Source organism: Cuculus canorus, chromosome 2 (genome assembly GCF_017976375.1).
Source record: "Cuculus canorus isolate bCucCan1 chromosome 2, bCucCan1.pri, whole genome shotgun sequence".
Classification (NCBI taxonomy): Eukaryota; Metazoa; Chordata; class Aves; order Cuculiformes; family Cuculidae; genus Cuculus; species Cuculus canorus.
The window spans coordinates 2,657,600-2,676,450 of NC_071402.1; the positions used below are offsets into that span (position 1 = coordinate 2,657,600).

General features: G+C 48.7%; 1 protein-coding gene across 7 annotated transcripts in view; it reads left to right on the plus strand.

Annotated features, from left to right (window-relative positions):
- Window positions 1-5,281: 5,281 nt before the first annotated feature.
- Window positions 5,282-18,851, plus strand: part of TOP1MT (DNA topoisomerase I mitochondrial) — a 38,792-nt gene continuing 25,222 nt past the window's right edge. For 5 of the 7 annotated variants that reach the window (XR_008448553.1, XR_008448554.1, XM_054058979.1 and 2 more), the window contains exons 1-9: window positions 5,302-5,536; window positions 7,472-7,587; window positions 10,334-10,455; window positions 12,639-12,761; window positions 13,270-13,457; window positions 13,947-14,091; window positions 15,506-15,649; window positions 16,064-16,249; window positions 17,430-17,498. Coding sequence is in view for 5 of the 7 variants with exons in the window: in XM_054058979.1 (XP_053914954.1) it covers window positions 5,439-5,536; window positions 7,472-7,587; window positions 10,334-10,455; window positions 12,639-12,761; window positions 13,270-13,457; window positions 13,947-14,091; window positions 15,506-15,649; window positions 16,064-16,249; window positions 17,430-17,498 (1,191 nt within the window). In the remaining 2 variants the exon portion in view is untranslated. Of the gene's footprint in view, window positions 5,537-7,471; window positions 7,588-10,333; window positions 10,456-12,638; window positions 12,762-13,241; window positions 13,458-13,946; window positions 14,092-15,505; window positions 15,650-16,063; window positions 16,250-17,429; window positions 17,499-18,851 lie in introns of those variants that run through there. The other 2 variants (XM_054058981.1, XM_054058983.1) reach the window with 2 other exon arrangements.

Sequence of the window (18,851 nt, forward strand, 5' to 3'; positions counted from 1 at the left end):
GGGGTTTCAGGGTGGTGAGGGAGGCTCCTGGTCTTGTCCAACCTCTCTAAGGATGCTCGAGTCAGCAGGGCGCAATCGCTCAGAAGCACATACCTACATAAATATAGAGGGTAGGCTGTGGGGAAATGCTTGTGGGGACAATCGACCTCACAAAGCCTGGGAAAAGGGTGTTTCTTTCCCTTGTCGACTGCTAGATCTGAGTGGAGATAGGAAGCTGAATTCATAAGGCTGGCCCTTAGCAGGCTAATCCTCTCTACCTCTTACAGGCAGGGCCTTTCATGTCCAGTGAGAGGCTTCTAATAAGACCTTCTGGGGAAGGAGTTGATCCCAGAAGGTGGTAGGACTTCACCTTCTGAGTCATGAATCTGGTGGTGCTCGACTCCTAATGAGATTGGAGGGGCTGAGCGTGTTTTGCTGAGCCATTCACCCTAATGAGTTTAGTGGAGGTTGTGTAATAAGTGCTCCAGCTGTGCAGAAAAATCATCTGGCTCCTGTTTTTTGGGAAGCTTGCTGCCTCTATATCAAGCTTTCCTGAGCGCTGCATTGCTCTAGTGTCTCACAACCTGGTAATTTAGCATCAGCCTAAAGGACCTTTCAGAAAAGGGTCCAAAATCTCCCTTTCATTACAGAAATGTTGTCTACAGGATCGTAGAATGGTTTGGGTCTGAAGGGACCTTAAAGCTCATCCAGTTCCAACCTCCCTGCCACGCACAGGGACACTTTCCTGTGAATCAGGTTGCTCAAAGCCTCATCCAACCTGGTCTTGAACATCTCCAGGGATGGGGCAGCCACGACTTCTCTGGGCAACCTGGGCCAGGACTTCACCACCCTCACAAGAAAGAATTTCTTCCTAATATCTAATCTAAATCTCCTGTCTTTCAGCTTAAAACTTTTCCTCCTCCCTGAGGAAAAGCCCCTCACTAGCTTTCCTGTAGCCACCTTTAAGTACCAGAAGGCTGCTCTAAGGCCTCCCTGGAGCCTTCTCTTCTCCAGGCTGAACAACCCTATCTCTCTCAGCATCTCCTCATCTAGGAGGTGCTCCAGCCCTTGGATCATCTTTGTTGCCTCTTCTGGACTCACCCCGACAGCTCTATGTCCTTCCTGTGCCTGAGGACTCCAGAACTGAATGCAGGGCTCCAGGTGGGGTCTCATGAGAGCAGAGCAAATAAGGGAGTATCCTCCTCTTTTGCCCTGCTGGTCACACTTCTTTGGATGCAGCCTAGGATACAGTTGGCTTTCTGGGCTGCAAGTAGTCATTGCTGGCTCATGTTGAGCTTCTCATCCACCAGCGTCCCCAAGCCCTTCTCTTCAGGGCTGCTCTCAATCCATTCTCTGCCCATATTTTGGGTAAAAGCAGGAACTGCGGCTCTGTTCTCCTTATGTTCACCTGGATATGCAGGGGACCCATCAACATCCTCCTTGGGAGGAGAAACCTGGCTTCCCAGTTCCTTCCTGGGTAGCATCAAGACAACTGACCATGCTCTCAAACTAGTCCTGCTGAGGGGTGACAGGAGTAGAGGGAAGCGGGTCTGACCCATGGGCTGGTGCGAAGGCCTGAGCTGGAGGAATGTGGCTGTGGCTGCTTTTCACCTGTTGGCCTAGATAAATAAGGGGATTATTTTTGTGGTCATGCTGATCATAAGCTGGGGATGTGATCTTCTGCAGCCTGGTGGGGCTTTCCTTGGTTCAGAGGTAGCCATGACCCAGTAGGAACAGCCCCAATCTCAACCCTGGGAGATATAGGCTCAACTTGGCTTGGTTCAGGCTGTGCTTTCTGTTCCCTCATTAATCTCTTGCTTTGCTTTTCTGGAACATGAGCAACTCAAACATGAGGTTCCCAGCTCCCCACCTGGCTTGGAGAAGGCTTAGTAGAAAGTATAGGGGCAGGTTGATGCTTTCTAATGTTTGGAGGTCTCACAGAAATCCTTGAAATATACTTGACCTCTCTGACCATTGGTGCTTTCCACCAATATTGCTGGTGGTGAAGCTCATGGATCTGGACACTCCATGTGCTGCAGCTCATTGTAATGATGAGAATGTGTCCTTCCCTGTTGTACCAATGCTCAGGCTGCCACCTCAGCAAGGGAGTGGGGGAACTTCTCCCTGCAGTCCCAGGAGATGTGTCTCATCACAAAGTCTCCTCCTCCAGTGTGCCCATGATGCTCAGCCTCATGTCATTGCTGTCCTGCTCTCTGTTAGTGCTGCCAAGCACAGCAAACCTCCCCTTCTCTGGGGAGAAGTATCTCTGGGGACACTTGTTTGGAGACTCTCCCCCTTGGTCTGGAGACCTTGTGGTTCTGCTCATATGAGCTTCCTCATCCCATAAGATGCAACTTGGGGCTGGTTCCGATGGAGTCGAGTCACTGCTGCTTTGGGATATCTTCACCTACTGAAGAACAGGTGGTGCTGCCATGCTTGAAGGGGAAAGAAGAGCTTGTTTGGGAGCAATCCCCTAATTTTGCATGTAAGAGATGGAGGTGCTACTCACTAACATGGTAAGAAGTGGCTTTGCTTTTGCTGTAGGTCACAGTTCAAACCCCAGAGATCAGGACCTGCAGCAGGACAGCAGCTCTTGGCAACACAGACTGGAGTTGGGGTAGGAAACCTGGGAGGACTGTCACCCCCTGGACCCAATCCTGTATGGAGCACATCCCTCAGTACCTCTTCCATTCACATGGGCTTTGGGATAATCTCTCCTTTTCCAAAATCAACCTTTCTTCCCTTCTGGGTGCTTCCTACAGGTCCTAAAGCCAAGCAATGGTATTGCTGGTGGGACTGCATATGTCTGTGGAGATCCTGGGGCTTCAGAGATGGCTGTGGAGGTCACCACTATGAAGGAGGATGAGGAGAAGGAGCTGGACCTTCTTGTTGCACAGCAGCAAGGGGGTGCTCAAGACCCGAAAAGGAAAAGAAAGAAGAAGCAAGAGCAACGGAAGCAGCAGGAAAAGGGATTAGTGAGAAGAGGAAGGAGCAAGAAGGATGAATTTGAGGGAAATCCAGAGGATGTGATGGAGGGCATTGAGGAGGAGGAGGGTAATGATGGGGGCATGAATCAGGCAGTGGGACAGAGCAAAGCCAAGAAACAGAGGAGCAGCAGCACCCAGGGATGGGGTGATGGGAGGGGAAAGCAGAAGAAGGGAAAAGCAGAAAAGCGCAAGAAGGTGGAAATGGAGGAAGAGGAGATGAGGAGAAAGAAAATAAAGCAGGAAAAAGTGTTGGAAGAGGAACAAGAGCTGGAGGAGACAGATGAGGAAGGAGAGAAAGGAGTGGGAATAGGACTGGAGGGGGGTGGTGGGGTGGGAAAGAAAAGCAAAGCTGGAAAAGTAGTAGAGGAGGTGGATGAGGAAGGGGATGAAGGATTGGGAGAGATGCAGCATGCAGAGATTGGGCAGGAGGTGAAGGAGGAGGATGTGGCAGTGATTAAAGGTGTGCCAGGGAAAGAGAAAAAGCAGAAAATCAAGGAGAAAAAGCCAAAGGGGGAAACAAAAGAGAAGGGGAAGAAAAGCAAGAGGAAGAGTGAAGAGGAGATCCAAGGAAAAACCCAGAAAAGAAAATCAAAGGAAGAAGAAGAAAAGAATGCTAGAAAGGAGGGGGGAGGAAAGAAGGAAGAGGCAGGAAACAAGTGGAAGTGGTAAGTGTCCTGTGTGTCTTTGGCCTTTGGGTAGGTTTAACAGTAACACAATTAGGGTTTTAGTTTTATTTCTTAGTGTAAACCGGTGGAAAATTCTTTATTTCTGTGTTTATCAACAGCTCTGCTGTATTTTTGAAGGCCTGGAATTGGCAATGTTGGAAGGAGAAAGGCGGGTGAATGGGAGCACCTGAATATAGGTTATTATTTGTATAATGTTTTTATATATATATCTATATAAAAATATAAATATGTAATATATATATAATATATTTATATAGATATATAAAATATATTCTTCCTGAAACGTCTTTGGTGCCCAGCCAGGGGAGGGAGATGCTTGTGGCTGGTGGAAGGAGTTGCTCCCTACAACCTCCTGTAATAAAACAGGTTCCAAGACAGTGGGACCTCTGTTAGGGAGTTTTAGCATAGAATCATAGAATTGTTAAGGCTGGGAAAGACCTCCAAGAAAGTCCAGTCCAACTGTGCCTATTAAACCATGTCCTGAAGCGCCACATCTGCACATTTTATGAAACTCTTCAGGGATGTTGACTCCACCACCTCCCTTGACAGCCACTTCTACTGCCTTGCCACTCTTCCAGTGAAGAAATGTGTCCTAATATATGATCTAAATCTCCTCTGGCACAACTTGAGACCATTTCCTCTTGTCCTGTTGCTTGGGAGAAGAGACAAACACCCACCTCGTTACAGCCTTCTTTGAAGGAGATCTAGACAGTGATAAGGTCCCCTCGGTCTCCTCTTCTCCAGGCTAAACAATCCCAATTCCCTCGGTCACCTCTCATAACTCTTGTTCTCCATCCCCCTTCACCAGCTTTGTTGCCATCCTCTGGATGCGCTCCAGCCCCTCAATGTCTGTCTTGTCCTGAAAGGGCCAAAACTGAGCCCAGGATTTGAGGTGCAGCCTCACCAGCACCAAGTCCAGGGGAGCAATCACTTCCCTGGTCTTGCCATCCACACCATTTCTGATCCAAATCAGATGTTGTTGACCTTCTTGGCCACCTGGTCCACTGCTGGCTTATGTTCAGCTGTCTGTTGACCAGCACCCACAGGTCTTTTTCTGCCAGACAGCTTTCCAGCCATGTTTATTTTTCTCCCTTTGCAGCAGGTTTTGGTAGGAGAGCATTGGGAAATGATGTATGAGGGGGACTAATGTGGCTTTTTTTTCCCCATGGAAAAAACAGGGAGCAGTGGCTTTGGCAATTTCATGTTGCTCTTACCCAGAGCACTCTAATATCTGGAATAGAGAAGGAGCATTTAGGGGGCTGGATGCTTTGGAGCCTGTTGTAAACCCAGGCTGCAGCGAGCTCCTAGGGTGTTGTCCCAGACAGGGATTCTCATGGGTATGTGGACCTTTATGACAGCTCTTGTGGGGCACAGAGTGGCATAAAAAGTGGGAATATGCAGCTTTTTTTTGCTGAGTTATGCCTTTTTTGGAGGGCTCTTGAGCTTATAGAGGAGAAAGGCAGTGGGATTAGGACTGAAGGGGAGAGATGGGGTAGAAGATGGGGCTATTGAGCATGGCATGTAGGCGAGACGCCAGGACATTGCATCAGCTCAATTTGCATCAGTTTTGCCCTGAAACACATGCGGGACTACATTTCCCATAAGGCTGCACTGCCCTGGCACGTGGGGAGTTCCACAACTTGGACTGCTTGGACACAGTGGTGGCTTGTCATGGCGGTGGCTTGGGCACCACCATCACCATTCCTTGGTGGGTAGCACGGTGCTGGGACAGGATGCTTCAGGTCACCTGGGCATCCACCGAGTCTCACTGTCTCTGGTCGGTGGGATGTACCGGTGTCTTGCCTCCTCGTTTCTTGGCTGCAGGGTCCATCACCCCTGGCTCAGCACCCTTTGCTTCCAGCCACGTTGGGGCAGCTGCAGCAGGTGAGTATGGGTAATGCTCTGCTGAGGATGAAAATTGGGTTTGGGAGGAGGCAGAACCCTTGCAGCACTCACAAATCCCCCTGTGGCTGTTGTCTCCAAGATGCTTTCAGTGCAGTTTTCTGTAGCTTGGTGATGTTCCTTTAATACCTTTTTTTTTTTTTTCTTTCTGTGTTTTCACCTTTTGATGTGATTGATTTATTCCTCCCAGCTTCCTGTGGGGAGGAGAAAAGTCAGAAATACTTCCGGGGCACTGCTGAGTGAGAAACACTGGAGTTTTGTTTACCCAGGGTGAAATTTTGCCCTGTTTTCCCAGCAGTCCTTGATTTTGATTTTTTTTTCCCCCCAGAAATAATGGGATTAAGAGCTCTTGACAGTGCTAAGCTGCGGGGTGCAGCCCTGCTGCCTGTCCAAAACACTCTTCCAGCAGACTTCTTCTGCCTGTATCCTGGGTTATCTGTTAATGCTCTTCTCTTGAGCTTCAGAGTGTGCATTTTTACTCTTTTTTTAATTTTTTATTTTATATTTTTAAGGAATCTTTATTTCACACCCAAGCCTTGCAGTGACTTTAAAATCTCGTTTGTTCTGGAGCTAGGGGAGAGGAGCATTAGGATCGTATTTGCATTAAGATAATCAGTAAAAGCAGTCACGAATGTTTTGTGTTGCCTGTCTCTGGGCAGCACTGGAGGGTTTTGCACGTGGTAGGAGTTACGGTGTTATTTGGGAGCTAATGAGTCCCTGATGGCTGCAGTGTTCTTCATGCATCCCTTCTCATGAGAAGAACCCTGAGCAGGGTAAGGGTTCCTATACGGTTCCCTGCAGTTGGTTTTTGGGTGCACATGAACCTCTGAACTCTGCTTTTGGGGATGCTTTTTAAGAAATGACATGTTGGCACGCTGCTGACTCTTCGGCCAATTGAACATGAGCCAGCAGTGTGCCCAGGTGGCCAAGAAGGACAATAGCACCTTGGCTTGTATCAGAAACAACATGGCCAGCAGGCCCAGGTAGGTGGTTCTGCCCCTGTACTCAGCACTGGTGAGGCTGCACCTCGAATCCTGTGTTCGATTTTGGGCCCCTCACTACAAGAGAGACATTGAGGTCCTGGAGCGTGTGCAGGGAAGAGCAATAAAGCCAGCGAGGAGGCTGGAGAACATGTCTTACGAGGAGCAGCTGAGGGACCTGGGGTTGTTCAGCTTGGAGAAGAGGAGGCTGAGGGGAGACCTTATTGCTGTCTGCTTACTCCCTGAAATGAAGTTGTAGTGAGGTGAGTGCTGGTCTCTTCTCCCAAGTGATAGGTGATAGTATGAGAGGAAATGGCCTCGAGCTGCACGAGGGCAGGTTCAGATTGGATATTGGGGAAAAATTTCTTCACCAAAAGGGTTCTCAGGTACTGGAACAGGCTTCCCAGTGAGGTGCTTGAGTCCTTATCCCTGGAGGTGTTTAAAAGACAGGGAGATGAAGTGCTTAGGGATATGATTTAGTAGTGGACGGGTATGGTTGGACTTGATGATCTCAAAAGTCTTTTCCAACCTAGTGATCCTATAATTCTAAAAGGAGATAATGAGGGCTGTGGGGGGAAGGAAGGATATATTCTTGTGCTTGTAGCCCGTTCTGTGCAAATCGAGCAGCTTTTGTGTCTTGAGGGTCTCCTGGTGCCCATGAGTTTGGTTGACTGATTCATCCCTTTGTTCTCCCCCTGCATTCCTTCATGTCACTGTACTGAGTGTCCTCTTCCTCAAGACACCTTTCCCTGGGTTGCAATGCAGTCTTCCTTGTTTGAAAGAATGGGGAAACTGAGGCAGTAGCAGAAATAATGGGTTTCACTCAAGTTTTGTGGCAACCCTTGCTGCTCATAGAGCATCTTCCTGATGTGACAGGGACAAGGTCCCTGACCCCAGAGTGAGGATGTTCTCATGGGTCCCTGTGCATCTGTCCCAGGTGGGAAGAGGAGAAGAAAGAAGACGGAGTAAAGTGGACACAACTGGAACACAGAGGACCCTACTTTGCCCCCCTCTATGAGCCACTGCCCGATGATGTGCAGTTCTATTATGATGGTACGTGTACCTTGTGATGGGACCTGGGGCATATGTAGTTGTCCTCTGCCTGGTCAAAGAGCTGGCACCTTCTTTTGTATGGGAGGGGAAGTGTTGCAGATCACAAATTGTCAAAGGACCTAAGTATGCCACTGGATAAAGTCTGAACCCTGGGTTAAAGCAGTAGGGTTTTGCAGTTGGGGTTATTGAGGAGCTAATGCGTCCTTGATGGCTTCAGGGTGTTTCATGCATCCCCTCCTATGAGAAGAACCCTGAGCAGAGCGAGGTCTCCCATGCAGCTGATTTTAAGGTGCTACAGTGCAACCATGTGTAGATTTGGATTTTGCACCTCTGCTCACAGCCTCTCCCAGTGGCAGGGCGCGCAGTGGTGGGGATGGACTCTAGGTTTCTTGGGGTGAAGCAATGCATCTTGATGCTGTTGCCTGAAGTCATTGTGTACCTCTTGTGGAGATGGAGAAAATAAAAGAACATTTTATTTCTCATTAAGGTGTGTTTTGGGTTTGAGCTTTAAGTCAGCTCATGCGTGGTTTCCCTGTGGAAATGAGATTTTGCTTTTGAGAGCTGCAGTTTGCCTGTGCCCTGACCTCAGTGACTGATACCTCACTTGCTCTCCAAGATATTGCAGGGTTTGACTGTGCTGCTCTAAGCTACTGGTCATGGCTTCTGATGGTCACCAGGGCCACCACGCATCACCTTACAGCAACTCAGTGCATCATCAAGAGGCTGAGATTGATAGGACAGATCCAGGTCTCAGCTGTCCTCCTTGGTTGCCTGATGGGTTGTCTTCTTTCCTCTGTCAGCTTCATCACTGAACCTCTCTTCTGACAGATCAAGGGCAAGAGGCAACAAGGATGTTAGGGCTTGATATAGAGATGCTGGAGATGGAAGATCACAGTCCCATGGGGTCTTGGTCCCCCTCAGGCCCCTCACTGGGGGCTTCCTATAACTTTTGAGTTTCTTTACAATAGAAAAGAAAGCCAATTTGGAGAAGTGAGTTGTCTGGCCATGGTGTCACCAGAGGGCACTGCTGGGACACGGATGGAGCTGTAGGATTTCTTGGCTCTGTGAGGTGAAGCCCTGGTGCTGTATGTAGGCCTGCATAGGATTTGGACCTTCTCCTGTGAGAAATTGGAGACCTATCTGTGTGCATCTAGGCTGGTGGCTTTGGTCTGGGATCTTGGGTGGCATTGTCTCATTTGCTAAAAGGTATCGTTGTTCCTGGATTAAAAAAGTGTTTATGGACAAACAACCCCAAGTAGGAAGGGACTGTGGCTGAGCTGGTTTATGTAGGTTGTCATGGGCTGCAATAAGGTTGTGGCCCACCCTGCAGTTCATGTGAAGGTCAGGAAATCCAAAAATCAGTGTGTCTGGTGCAGGTAGAATTGAACTGTCCTTTGGAGCTCTGCAGGGTGCTCTTCCTGTAGCTTGACTAGAACGTATTTCTAAGTATTGGTTTCCTGGGAAGAGCCAAGATATTCTTTGGATTTTACTAGACTTCATTGCTCTAGCCAAGGAGATTAGGAGAGGAGATGGCTTTGCCACATCTAAGAAATGATCCACTAGTCAGTCATGAGAGGCTCTTCAATCTGTATCTGTTCCACAGATCTCGGCTTTGAGCTTCCCATGATCACTCCATCTGCATGGAAATGTATTTGACATGAAACCTCTCCTTGCCCTGTGGAGAAGGACTTGGGGGTGGTGATTGATGAGAACCTTGACATGAGCCAGCCATGTATGCTCGCACCCCAGAAGGCCAACTGGGTCCAGGGCTGCTTCAAAAAAGAGTGGCCAGCTGGGTGAGGGAGGGGATTCTGCCCATCTACTCTACTCTTGTGAGACCCCACCTGAAGTATTGTGTCCAGTTCTGGAATCCTTAACATAAAAAGGATATGGAACTGTTGGAATGGGTCCAGAGGAGGGCTACTAAGATGATCAGAGGGCTGGAGCACCTTTGCTATGAGGACAGGATGAGAGAGTTGGTGTTCTTCAGCCTGAAGAAGAGAAGGCTCTGGGGAGACCTTAGAGCAGCCTTCCAATACCTGTAGGGGGCAGACAAGAAAACTGGGGAGGGACTTTTTCCGAGGGCATGTGATGATAGGATGAGTGGGCGTGCATTTAAATTGGAAGGAGGAAGATTTAGATGAGAGGTTAGAAAGAAATTCTTCATGATGAGGGTAGTGAGGTCCAGGCCCAGGTTGCCCAGGGAAGCTGTAGGTGGGCCCCCATCCATGGAAGTGTTCAAGCCTGCGTTGGATGGGGCCTTGAGCAGCCTGGTTTAGCGGGAGGTGTCCCTGCCCGTGGCATGGGGTTAGAACTGGATGGGCTTTAAGGTCCCTTCCAACCCAAACCATTCTGTAATTCTGAGTGAGATCATAACTATTCAGTGTGGTCCTGGAAGTGATCACGGTCAGAAAGCAAACATTTCTGTGTTGTTCTGTTGAGTCATTAGTTTGGGGATCATCATGGCATGGTGGCTGCTGCAAGCTCTGTGATTCAGGATCCACCATCCTGGAAAAGTAAACGAAGTTTATGATTGAAAGTGGGCTGTAGCAGTGTCCTGCTGTGCCGAGTTCTCTGGGTATTGATCCTCAGACAAGACTCTGTCAGGTGGTGCCGAAATCTTGCTAGGGTTTGATCTCACCTCTTGTCCCTGTTCTGTGAACATGGGGTCTCACTGAACAACTGCCTGGTACTGTGGGGTTGGATCATCCATATCACCAAGGCTAAAGGTTCTTTCCATTCCTAGGCAAACCACTGAAGCTGAGCCTGGCCACAGAGGAAATTGCCACCTTCTATGCCAAAATGCTTGATCATGAATACACGACCAAGGAGATCTTCCAGAACAACTTCTTCAACGACTGGAGAAAGGTACGTTCCCTGGGAGGACTTTCTTGTTGTCTATCCTCCGCATTAAACACTTGGTGTTAAACTTGTCATCGCCAAGCAAACCTAAGTGTGGGATGCAGGGGATGAATTGGTTTTATGTCTTAATACTTCATATCATTAGTGCTTAGTACTCTTAGTAAGTTTGCAGATGACACTAAGGTGGGAGGAAGTGTTGATCTGCTTGAGTGTAGGGAGGCTCTACAAAGGGATCTGAACAGCTTGGATCCATGGGCTGAGACCAACAGGGTGAGGTTTAACAAGGCCAAGTGCAGAGTTCTGCACTTGAGACAATAATCACGTGCAGTGCTCCAGGCTTGGGGAAGAGTGGCTTGAAAACTGGCTGGCAGAGAAGGACCTGGAAGTGTTGGTTGACAGTGGCTGAACATGAGCCAGCAGTGGCCCGGGTGACCCAGAGGGCCAATAGCATTGTGGCTTTGATCAGAAACAGTGTGGCCAGTAGGAGATTGTGCCCCTATACTCAGCATTGGTGAGGCCATGCCTCAAATGCTGTGTTTAGTTTTGGGCCCATCACTACAAGAGAGACTTGGAGGTCCTGGAGTGTGTCCAGAGAAGGACAGCAAAGCTGATGAAGGGGCTGGAAAGCAAATCTTACGAGGAACAGCTGAGGGAGCTGGGTTGTTTAGCCTGGAGAAGAGGAGGCTGAGGGGGAGACCTTATCACTGTCTACAACTGCCTGAAAGGAGATTGTAGAGGGGCAGGTATTTGTCTCTTCTTCCAAGTAACAAGTGATAGGACAAGAGGAAGTGTTCACAAGATGCATAAGGGGAGGATTGGATTGGGCATTAGGAAAAACTTCTTCACTGAAAGGTTTTCAGACACTGGCAGAGGCTGTCCAGGAGGGTGGTTGAGTCACCATTCCTGGAGGTATTTAAAAGATGGGTAGATGAACTGCTTAGGGATATGATTTAGTAGTGGACAGGTACGATTGGACTTGATGATTTCAAAGGTCTTTTCCAACCTAGTGATTCTATGATTTTATAATCATGTAACTGGGAGGTGATCCTTCCCCTGTGTTCTTCTCTTGTAAGACCTCATCTGGAGTATTGTGTCCAGTTCTGGAATCGTCAAAATAAGGCACGTATGGACCTGTTGGAGCAGGTTCAGAGGAGGGCTATAAAGATGATCGGAGCACTGGAGCCACTTCTCCTATGAGGACAGGCTGAGAGAGTTGGGGTTATTCAGCCTGGAGAAGAGAAGGCTCTAGGAGGACCTTGTAGCGACCTTCCAGTACCTGAAGGGGGCCTACAAGAAAACTGGAGAGGGAGTGCTTACAAAGGCTTGTATTGATAGGACTATGGACAATAGCTATAAACTGGAGAGGTGCAGATTTAGACTAGACAAAAGGAAGAATTTCTTCATTATGAGAGTGATGAGGCGCTGGAACAGGTTTCCCAGGGAAGTTGTAGATGCTCCATCTCTGGAGGTGTTCAAGGCCAGGTTGGATAGGGCCTTGGGCAGCCTGATCCAGTGGGAGGTGTTCCTGCTCATGGCGGAGGCAGGGTGTTGGAAGTAGATGATCTTTAAGGTCTCTTTCAACCCAAACTATTCTATGAATTATCAGATTCTAAATTATGTATTTCCTTGGTTCTTGTGGGTTAGGGCTGGGGCTTCACGTTGGCACTTGCATTCCATCTGTGTTTCACTGATGCTACCTAAGAAAGCAGGTTGCAGATTGTTTGGGGCATGTGTCTCTCTGAAGGATTAACCTCCTGGTCCCACAGGTCCATGTGTTTCAGTCCCCAAACAAAAGCAAGACCTCACTTAGGGCAAGCTTCTGTGCCTTCAAAACCTTCTGTGCCACTTCTGCAGTCTCTCCAAGCTGCTTGCAGCCATGCTTGGGGACCACTTGTTTCCACAGGAGAGGACAGATATTGCTCCACCCCAGAGCCTGCTGTGTTTCACTTCTTGATGGGTGTAAGCTCAGGTGTCCAGTGGCAGCCTGGCTTCCTACCATGGCAGCTTTGTCTGCCCTTGGGTGGATGTGGCTAGGACAGCTGGAGTGGCTGCTCCCTTTTGATCTTCCTGAAGAGCTGGCACGTGGGTCTCTTATTTCCCCTTCTGTGAGGGAAAGGCATAGACAGCAGCTCTGTGCAGAGTTGGTTTTACTTCCTGATCTTACACTACCCTTTTCATCTCTTGCTCAGGAGATGACCTCAAAGGAGCAGAAGATAATCAAGGACCTGGATAAGTGTGACTTCAGGGAGATCCACAAGTACTTTGTGGACAAAAATGAGGCACGGAAAGCACTCTCCAAAGAGGAGAAGCAGGTGAGGTCTGATTCGTATGACGTTTGGGGCTGGCTGTTTTGTTTTTTGATCACCTTGGGGTGTTCTGTCTCCCAGTTGACACCTTTTCTGGTGTTATGCCCTGAACTGGGACCTCTTTGGCCTTTGGACCAGCTCCGTCTCCATGACGGTTTCTCTCCTCTTCATTAAGCTTATCAGCAGATGCTGCATGTTTCATAGGTTTGCAGGAGACCAGACAGTCCTACCCTGTCCAGAGGATGGTGGACCTTGCTCAGGGGCTAGTGACACAGAGGCTCGTTCCATCAGCACACTATGCTGGGGTAGCATCACTGTGAGAGTTTACAAAGTGGATGGAGATGACCATTTGTTGGGATTGTGCTTGAACCCATGCTCACCTCTTCCTCCACCCTTTCAGCTCTGTCTTTCCAGTTTGCTTTCTCCATGGAAAGCAGGGTAGTGAGAGGCAGACATGAGTCATGGGGTTTTGGTTTCATCCTGTAGGGTGATGGTGGGATGGTGCTCGTTTCAGAAACTGAAGGAGGCGGCTGATAAGATCCAGGAGGAGTATGGGTACTGCATCCTGGATGGGCACCGGGAGAAGATAGGCAACTTCAAAACTGAGCCACCAGGGCTGTTCCGTGGACGTGGTGACCATCCCAAAATGGGCATGCTGAAGAAGAGGGTCATGCCAGAAGATATTATCATCAACTGTAGCAAGTGAGTCACTGTGGGAAGAACTGAGTTCCCGAAAACTGAGCAGTTTTGGGGACTGGAGGCAGCAACTGGTGTTCACCCAACATCAACTGCAAACACTGCAGTGCTCCTATTGCCTCTCTGAAAAAGGGGCAACTCCTTCTGTGTTCCTACATGTTGGCTGGAAGTATCAGGATCCTCACTGGAGGGAAGAAAAGTGGTGATACAGTTAAGAGTGTTTGCCCTTTGTTGTGTCGGTCTTAAACCACCTGTATGAAGACCTTGTGGCCTTGGTTGAAAACATTTGCCACCAGCCTAGTATGTTCTTCTGTTGTCTCCAGCATCCAAAGGATAAAGCCCTGGTCATGTTGTAAAGCAGTTTTGGGTGGGTTGTATGTTTTCTATAAGTCATGCTGCAATGTGGTGACCATCCTTGGCTCACTATGATGGAGCAGTTGAGCTGATGACCTGTTTCTTCATGGCCTGAGTGCTGTAACTCTGCTCTGCCCACAGGGACTCCAAGATCCCTGAGCCACCAGAAGGGCACAAGTGGAAGGAGGTACGCTTTGACAACACAGTTACCTGGCTGGCTTCGTGGACGGAAAACATCCAGAACTCTTTGAAGTACATCATGCTGAACCCCAGCTCCAAGCTGAAGGTTGGAGTGATGCTGCTGCTCAGGCAGAGCTGTTGCTTTTTGGGTCACTGATCTTTTGCCAGGTGGAAAGTCTAGGGTAAAGCAGAGATGTGGCACATCAACAAAAATATACATCTTTTTCTCCCTACCAAAAGAAAAGGGATTAAACTAAATTAATTGATGTGCCATTGGGTGATGAGAGGAAAAGAACATAGATGGCTATGAAGCATCAAGCCCTTTCCAGGGGGAGGGTTGCATAATCATAGAATCATTACGTTAGAAAAAAACTTTGATATCCTCAAGCCCAACCATACCTGTCCACTATTAAATGATATCACTAAGTATTTCATGTCCCTGTCTTTAAATACCTCCAGAGATGGGCACTCCACCGTCTCCCTGGGAGCCTCTGACAGTGCCCGAGAACCTTTTCCGTGAAGAAATTTTTCCCAATCTGAACCTCCCCTGGTGCAACTTGAGGCCATTTCCTCTAGTTCTGTCACCTAGAAGAAGAGACCAATATCCACCTCGCTACAACCTCCTTTCAGATAGTTGTAGACACTGATGAGGTTTCCCCTCAGCAGCCTCTTCTCCAGGCTAAACAACCCCAGCTCCCTCAGCCACTCCTCATAACGCTTCTCCAGCCCCTTCATCAGCTTTGTTGTTCTTCTCTGGATGTGCTCCACCCCTCAATGTTGTTCTTGGAGTGAGGGGCCCAAAACTGAACATGGGATTTGAGGCATGGCCTAGTACAGGAGCAGAATCGCCACTCTGGTCCTGTTCTCCACACTGTTTCTGATACAAGCAGATTGATACTGGCAGAGCCATCCCAGTGCTGTGCTGCTCGTGTGTGTCCAGGGAAGGCTGTTGAAAGCGAGATGGGCTGAGAGGGTCCATAGGGACCAGAGTCTTTGGGGTTGAATTTGTTTGTCATGGTAAACTGAGGGTAGGAGGAGGTGGGATCACCATTTGTAGTGCCATGGGATGGAGGCAGTGAATGCTGTGTGGAGACAGAAGTGATTTAAAGTTACTTCTGGTCCTAAAAGTAAATGACACTGCATGGGAGTTGGGCACAACTGAGCGAGTGCATTGTGTTGCTACATGTTGGTGACATCTAAGCAGCAGTGGTCATGGCAGTGCAGTGCTTCTCACTTGGCTCCTTGTTTGCCACGTGCTGGCTGCTGGAGGACACCTCTAGGCTATTTTGAGCAGCTCAGACTTGTCCAAGATTCCAGGTCCAGCGCAGCCATCAGAGGGCACAGAAACCCTAAATCTGTTTCTACTTGGATTTTTCAAATTCATGGATTTTTCTTAAGAAAACAATGGGATTTGAACAGTTTTTAGATACTGTGTGTGTTCCCAGAGCAGGGTTTGGCTGGTAGCGGTGGAAGGAAGATGGGGCAGTGGGTGAAGACTTCTTGGTCTCTTTTTTTTCTAGGGGGAGAAGGACTGGCAGAAATATGAAGTAGCCCGGCGCTTAAAGGATGTAGTCCACAAAATCCGTGCACAGTACCGAGTCGACTGGAAGTCCAAGGAGATGAAGAAACGGCAAAGAGCAGTGGCCCTCTATTTCATTGATAAGGTATCTCTAACCTCACTATGGCCACCAGGCCCCCATTCCTATTGAGGTTTGGGCTTAGCTTACCTGATCCACCCCACCCTCTAATTTTATTTGGTGTCCGTTGGTCATACTGGCCAGGGTTGCTTCTCATGATGCATCTGGCAGTGGTCATAAAGGATGGCAAAGACCCCAGCTGAGAGCTAGATAACTTCATTTGGGGAAAGGGGGGTATTTTAGGATTTCTTAGAAGTGAAATTTATCTCCTGCTGGAGGCAGTCACTGTGCAGTTTCCACCAGGGGCCGAGCAGCCACTCAGTGAGGCACTGTCCTAAGAAAGCTTCCCCCTGCCTAATCCTGGTGTCCACATCCATTTTAATAACCTTGGAGAAGGGAATTGAGGTAGGCTAGGGTGGATGAATCACTGTCTCCTTCCAGCTGGCCCTGCGAGCTGGCAATGAGAAGGAAGAAGGGGAGACTGCAGACACGGTTGGCTGTTGTTCCCTGCGAGTGGAGCACATCAAACTGCACCCTGAGCTGGATGGGCAGAAGCACGTGGTGGAGTTCGACTTCCTTGGGAAAGATTCGATCCGTTACTACAACAAAGTGTCAGTGGAAAAGATGGTGAGTGGGGCAGAAATGGAGGCAGTGGCAAATAGGGGAATTTGGTGCAGGTTTAGGTGGGTGGCTTGGCTCACTCAGTGGTCATCGGTCCCAAATCTGCATCTGAAACCTATTGCAGAGCTACCTTCTGTGCTTTAGCACCACAGTGGCAGCATGTGTGTGAGATGCAACACTGCTGGGTGATGAGTTCACAGACATACTGATCCTGTTTTGGAGAAGGGGGAGAAACTTTGGGGTAGGGCTTACAAGGTTGTTCCAGCCACGAACCAAGAAAGTCCCATCTCCTGCTGAAGCATCCTCAGTTCACTGGTGGGCATTAGGAGAGAAGAATGAGGGAGGTCATTCTGCCCCTCTAATCTGCTCTGATGAGACCCCACCTGGAGTCCTGTGTCCAGTTCTGGAATCCCCAACAGAAGAAGGAGATGGAGTGGTTGGAATGGGTCCAGAGGAGGCCATGAAGATGATCAGAGGGCTGGAGAACCTATGCTATGAGGGCAGGCTGAGAGAGTTTCAGCCTGGAAAACAGAAATTCTGCAGGGAGACCTTATAGCTGCCTTCCAGTACCCAAAAGGTGGGGGGCAAGAAAACTGGGGACAGACTTTTTCCAAGGGCATGAGATGATAGGATGAGGGGCAATGGCTTTAAGTTGGAGGGGGGAAGACTTAGGCCAGACATTAGGAAGAAATTCTTCACGCTGAGGGTGGTGAGACGCTGGCCCACATTGTGGAAGTTGTGGATGCCCCCTCCCTTGAAGTGTTCCAGGCCAGGTTGGATGGGGCCTTGAGCAGCCTGGTGTAGTCAAAGATGTCCCTGCCAATGGCGGGGGGATTGGAACTGAATGATCTTTAAGATCCATTCTGTCCAAAATCATTCTATGATTCTAACTGTGCTCACTGGTATGTTATTTTTCTCTTTGTCCATGGGACAGATGATTTTAATGGTGTTTATGGGGAAACTGGAAGGCTAGGGATAGAAACATGGAATGCAACCTGTGCTACCAGTCACTTTGAGGTCCCAGTGGCAGCCTTTGAAGTTGAGAAGGCTGATAGTGTGGTAGGTTATGCACTGTATGAGTCTGATTAAGTCTATCTGGATGAGGAGGCAGATGGAGATGAGGGAGATGTCTTAGAGGAATTTGCTCCTTGTCCCTGGCTAAGGACCATTCTTTTCTCCTCTTCAGGTGTTCAAGAACCTGCAGGTGTTCATGAAGAACAAGGACCCAACAGATGATCTCTTTGACAGGCTCAATGTGAGTTGTCACCTCTAAGCTTTTCAAACAGCACTGATGGCCCAAAGGGAATAGAAGCAGACCCATAACACCCCTGCCTTGCCTGAAGGCTCCCAGGCTGTGCTGCTGCATTAGTGTCATCCCTTATCCTGGTTTTAACTAACTTCTCTCCAGAGACACCACTGTAACTGTTTGAATGCCTTGTTGGGATGCTGTGATATTTTTATTCATCCTTTTTTTTTTGCACTGGTAGCACCTCCACTTCTCTGAAGGCAGGCATCTTCCTGCCTGCACCCCGGAGTAACCTGTGGCCCTGCTAAGGAGGTTGCTTTCTGTCCCTTCCCTCCTTCATCTACTTGGGCTTTTTTTAGACCTGCCCATGCTCATGTTGCTCAGGGCATCGCTGGAGGTGTTAAGCCTCAGCTGTTTGAGTTTTTTGCACCTTACCGGGGCTCAGCAGAAGTGTGAGAGGCTGTCAGAGTACAGGGGTGATGCAGAGATGTGCTGCAAGCCTTCCCTCCTGAGCGACTTCCCTGCAAAACACTTCCTCAGTATGGCATACGAGGTGCTGTATCCATGCTGCCCCTCTACCTGTGTTCCCACTTGCTCATCCTTCCTCTGAAGAGGCTGCTCCTCTCTTGTTATATAGGATTTATCTGTGATAGGATTTCTTAGAATCACAGAATTGTTCAGGTTTGAAAAGGGCTCCAAGATCATAAAATCTAACCATCAATACAGTGCTACCATGCCTACTAAACTATGTTTCAAAGTGCCACATCTACATGTTTTTTGAACATCTCCAGGTACTGTGACTCCACCACTGCCTTGGGCAAGCACTTCCAGTGCTTCAACGCTGTTTCAGTAAAGGAATTTTTCCTGCTATCCAATTTGAACCTCCCCTGCTGCAACTCGAGGCTATTTCCTTTTCTCCTTTTACTTGGGAGAAGAGGCCAACGTTGACCTTACTACAACCTTCTTTCAAGGTGTTGTAGGGAGTGATAATGTCGCCCCTCAGCCTTCTCTTCTCCAGGCTGAACAATCCCAGTTCCCTTAGCTGCTCCTCATAACCCTTGTTGACCAGCCCCTTCACCAGCTTCATTGCCCTCCTCTGGACATGCTCCAGCCCCTGTATAACTTACTTGCAGTGAAGGGCCTAAAAGTGAGCACAATATTCAAGGTTCAGCCTCACCAGCACTGAATACATTCTTGGTGCCAGTAAGGCTTCCTCTGAACCTCAAAGACTGTTCTTGGGATCTTCTGTTTCCAATCCAGCTGTAGCCCCATGTGCTCTGTAGAACAGATATCAGATGCGATATATGTGGAGTGTGATACTGGATGTGAGATGTATCCTCTTGGACACAGATGGACAGAAGT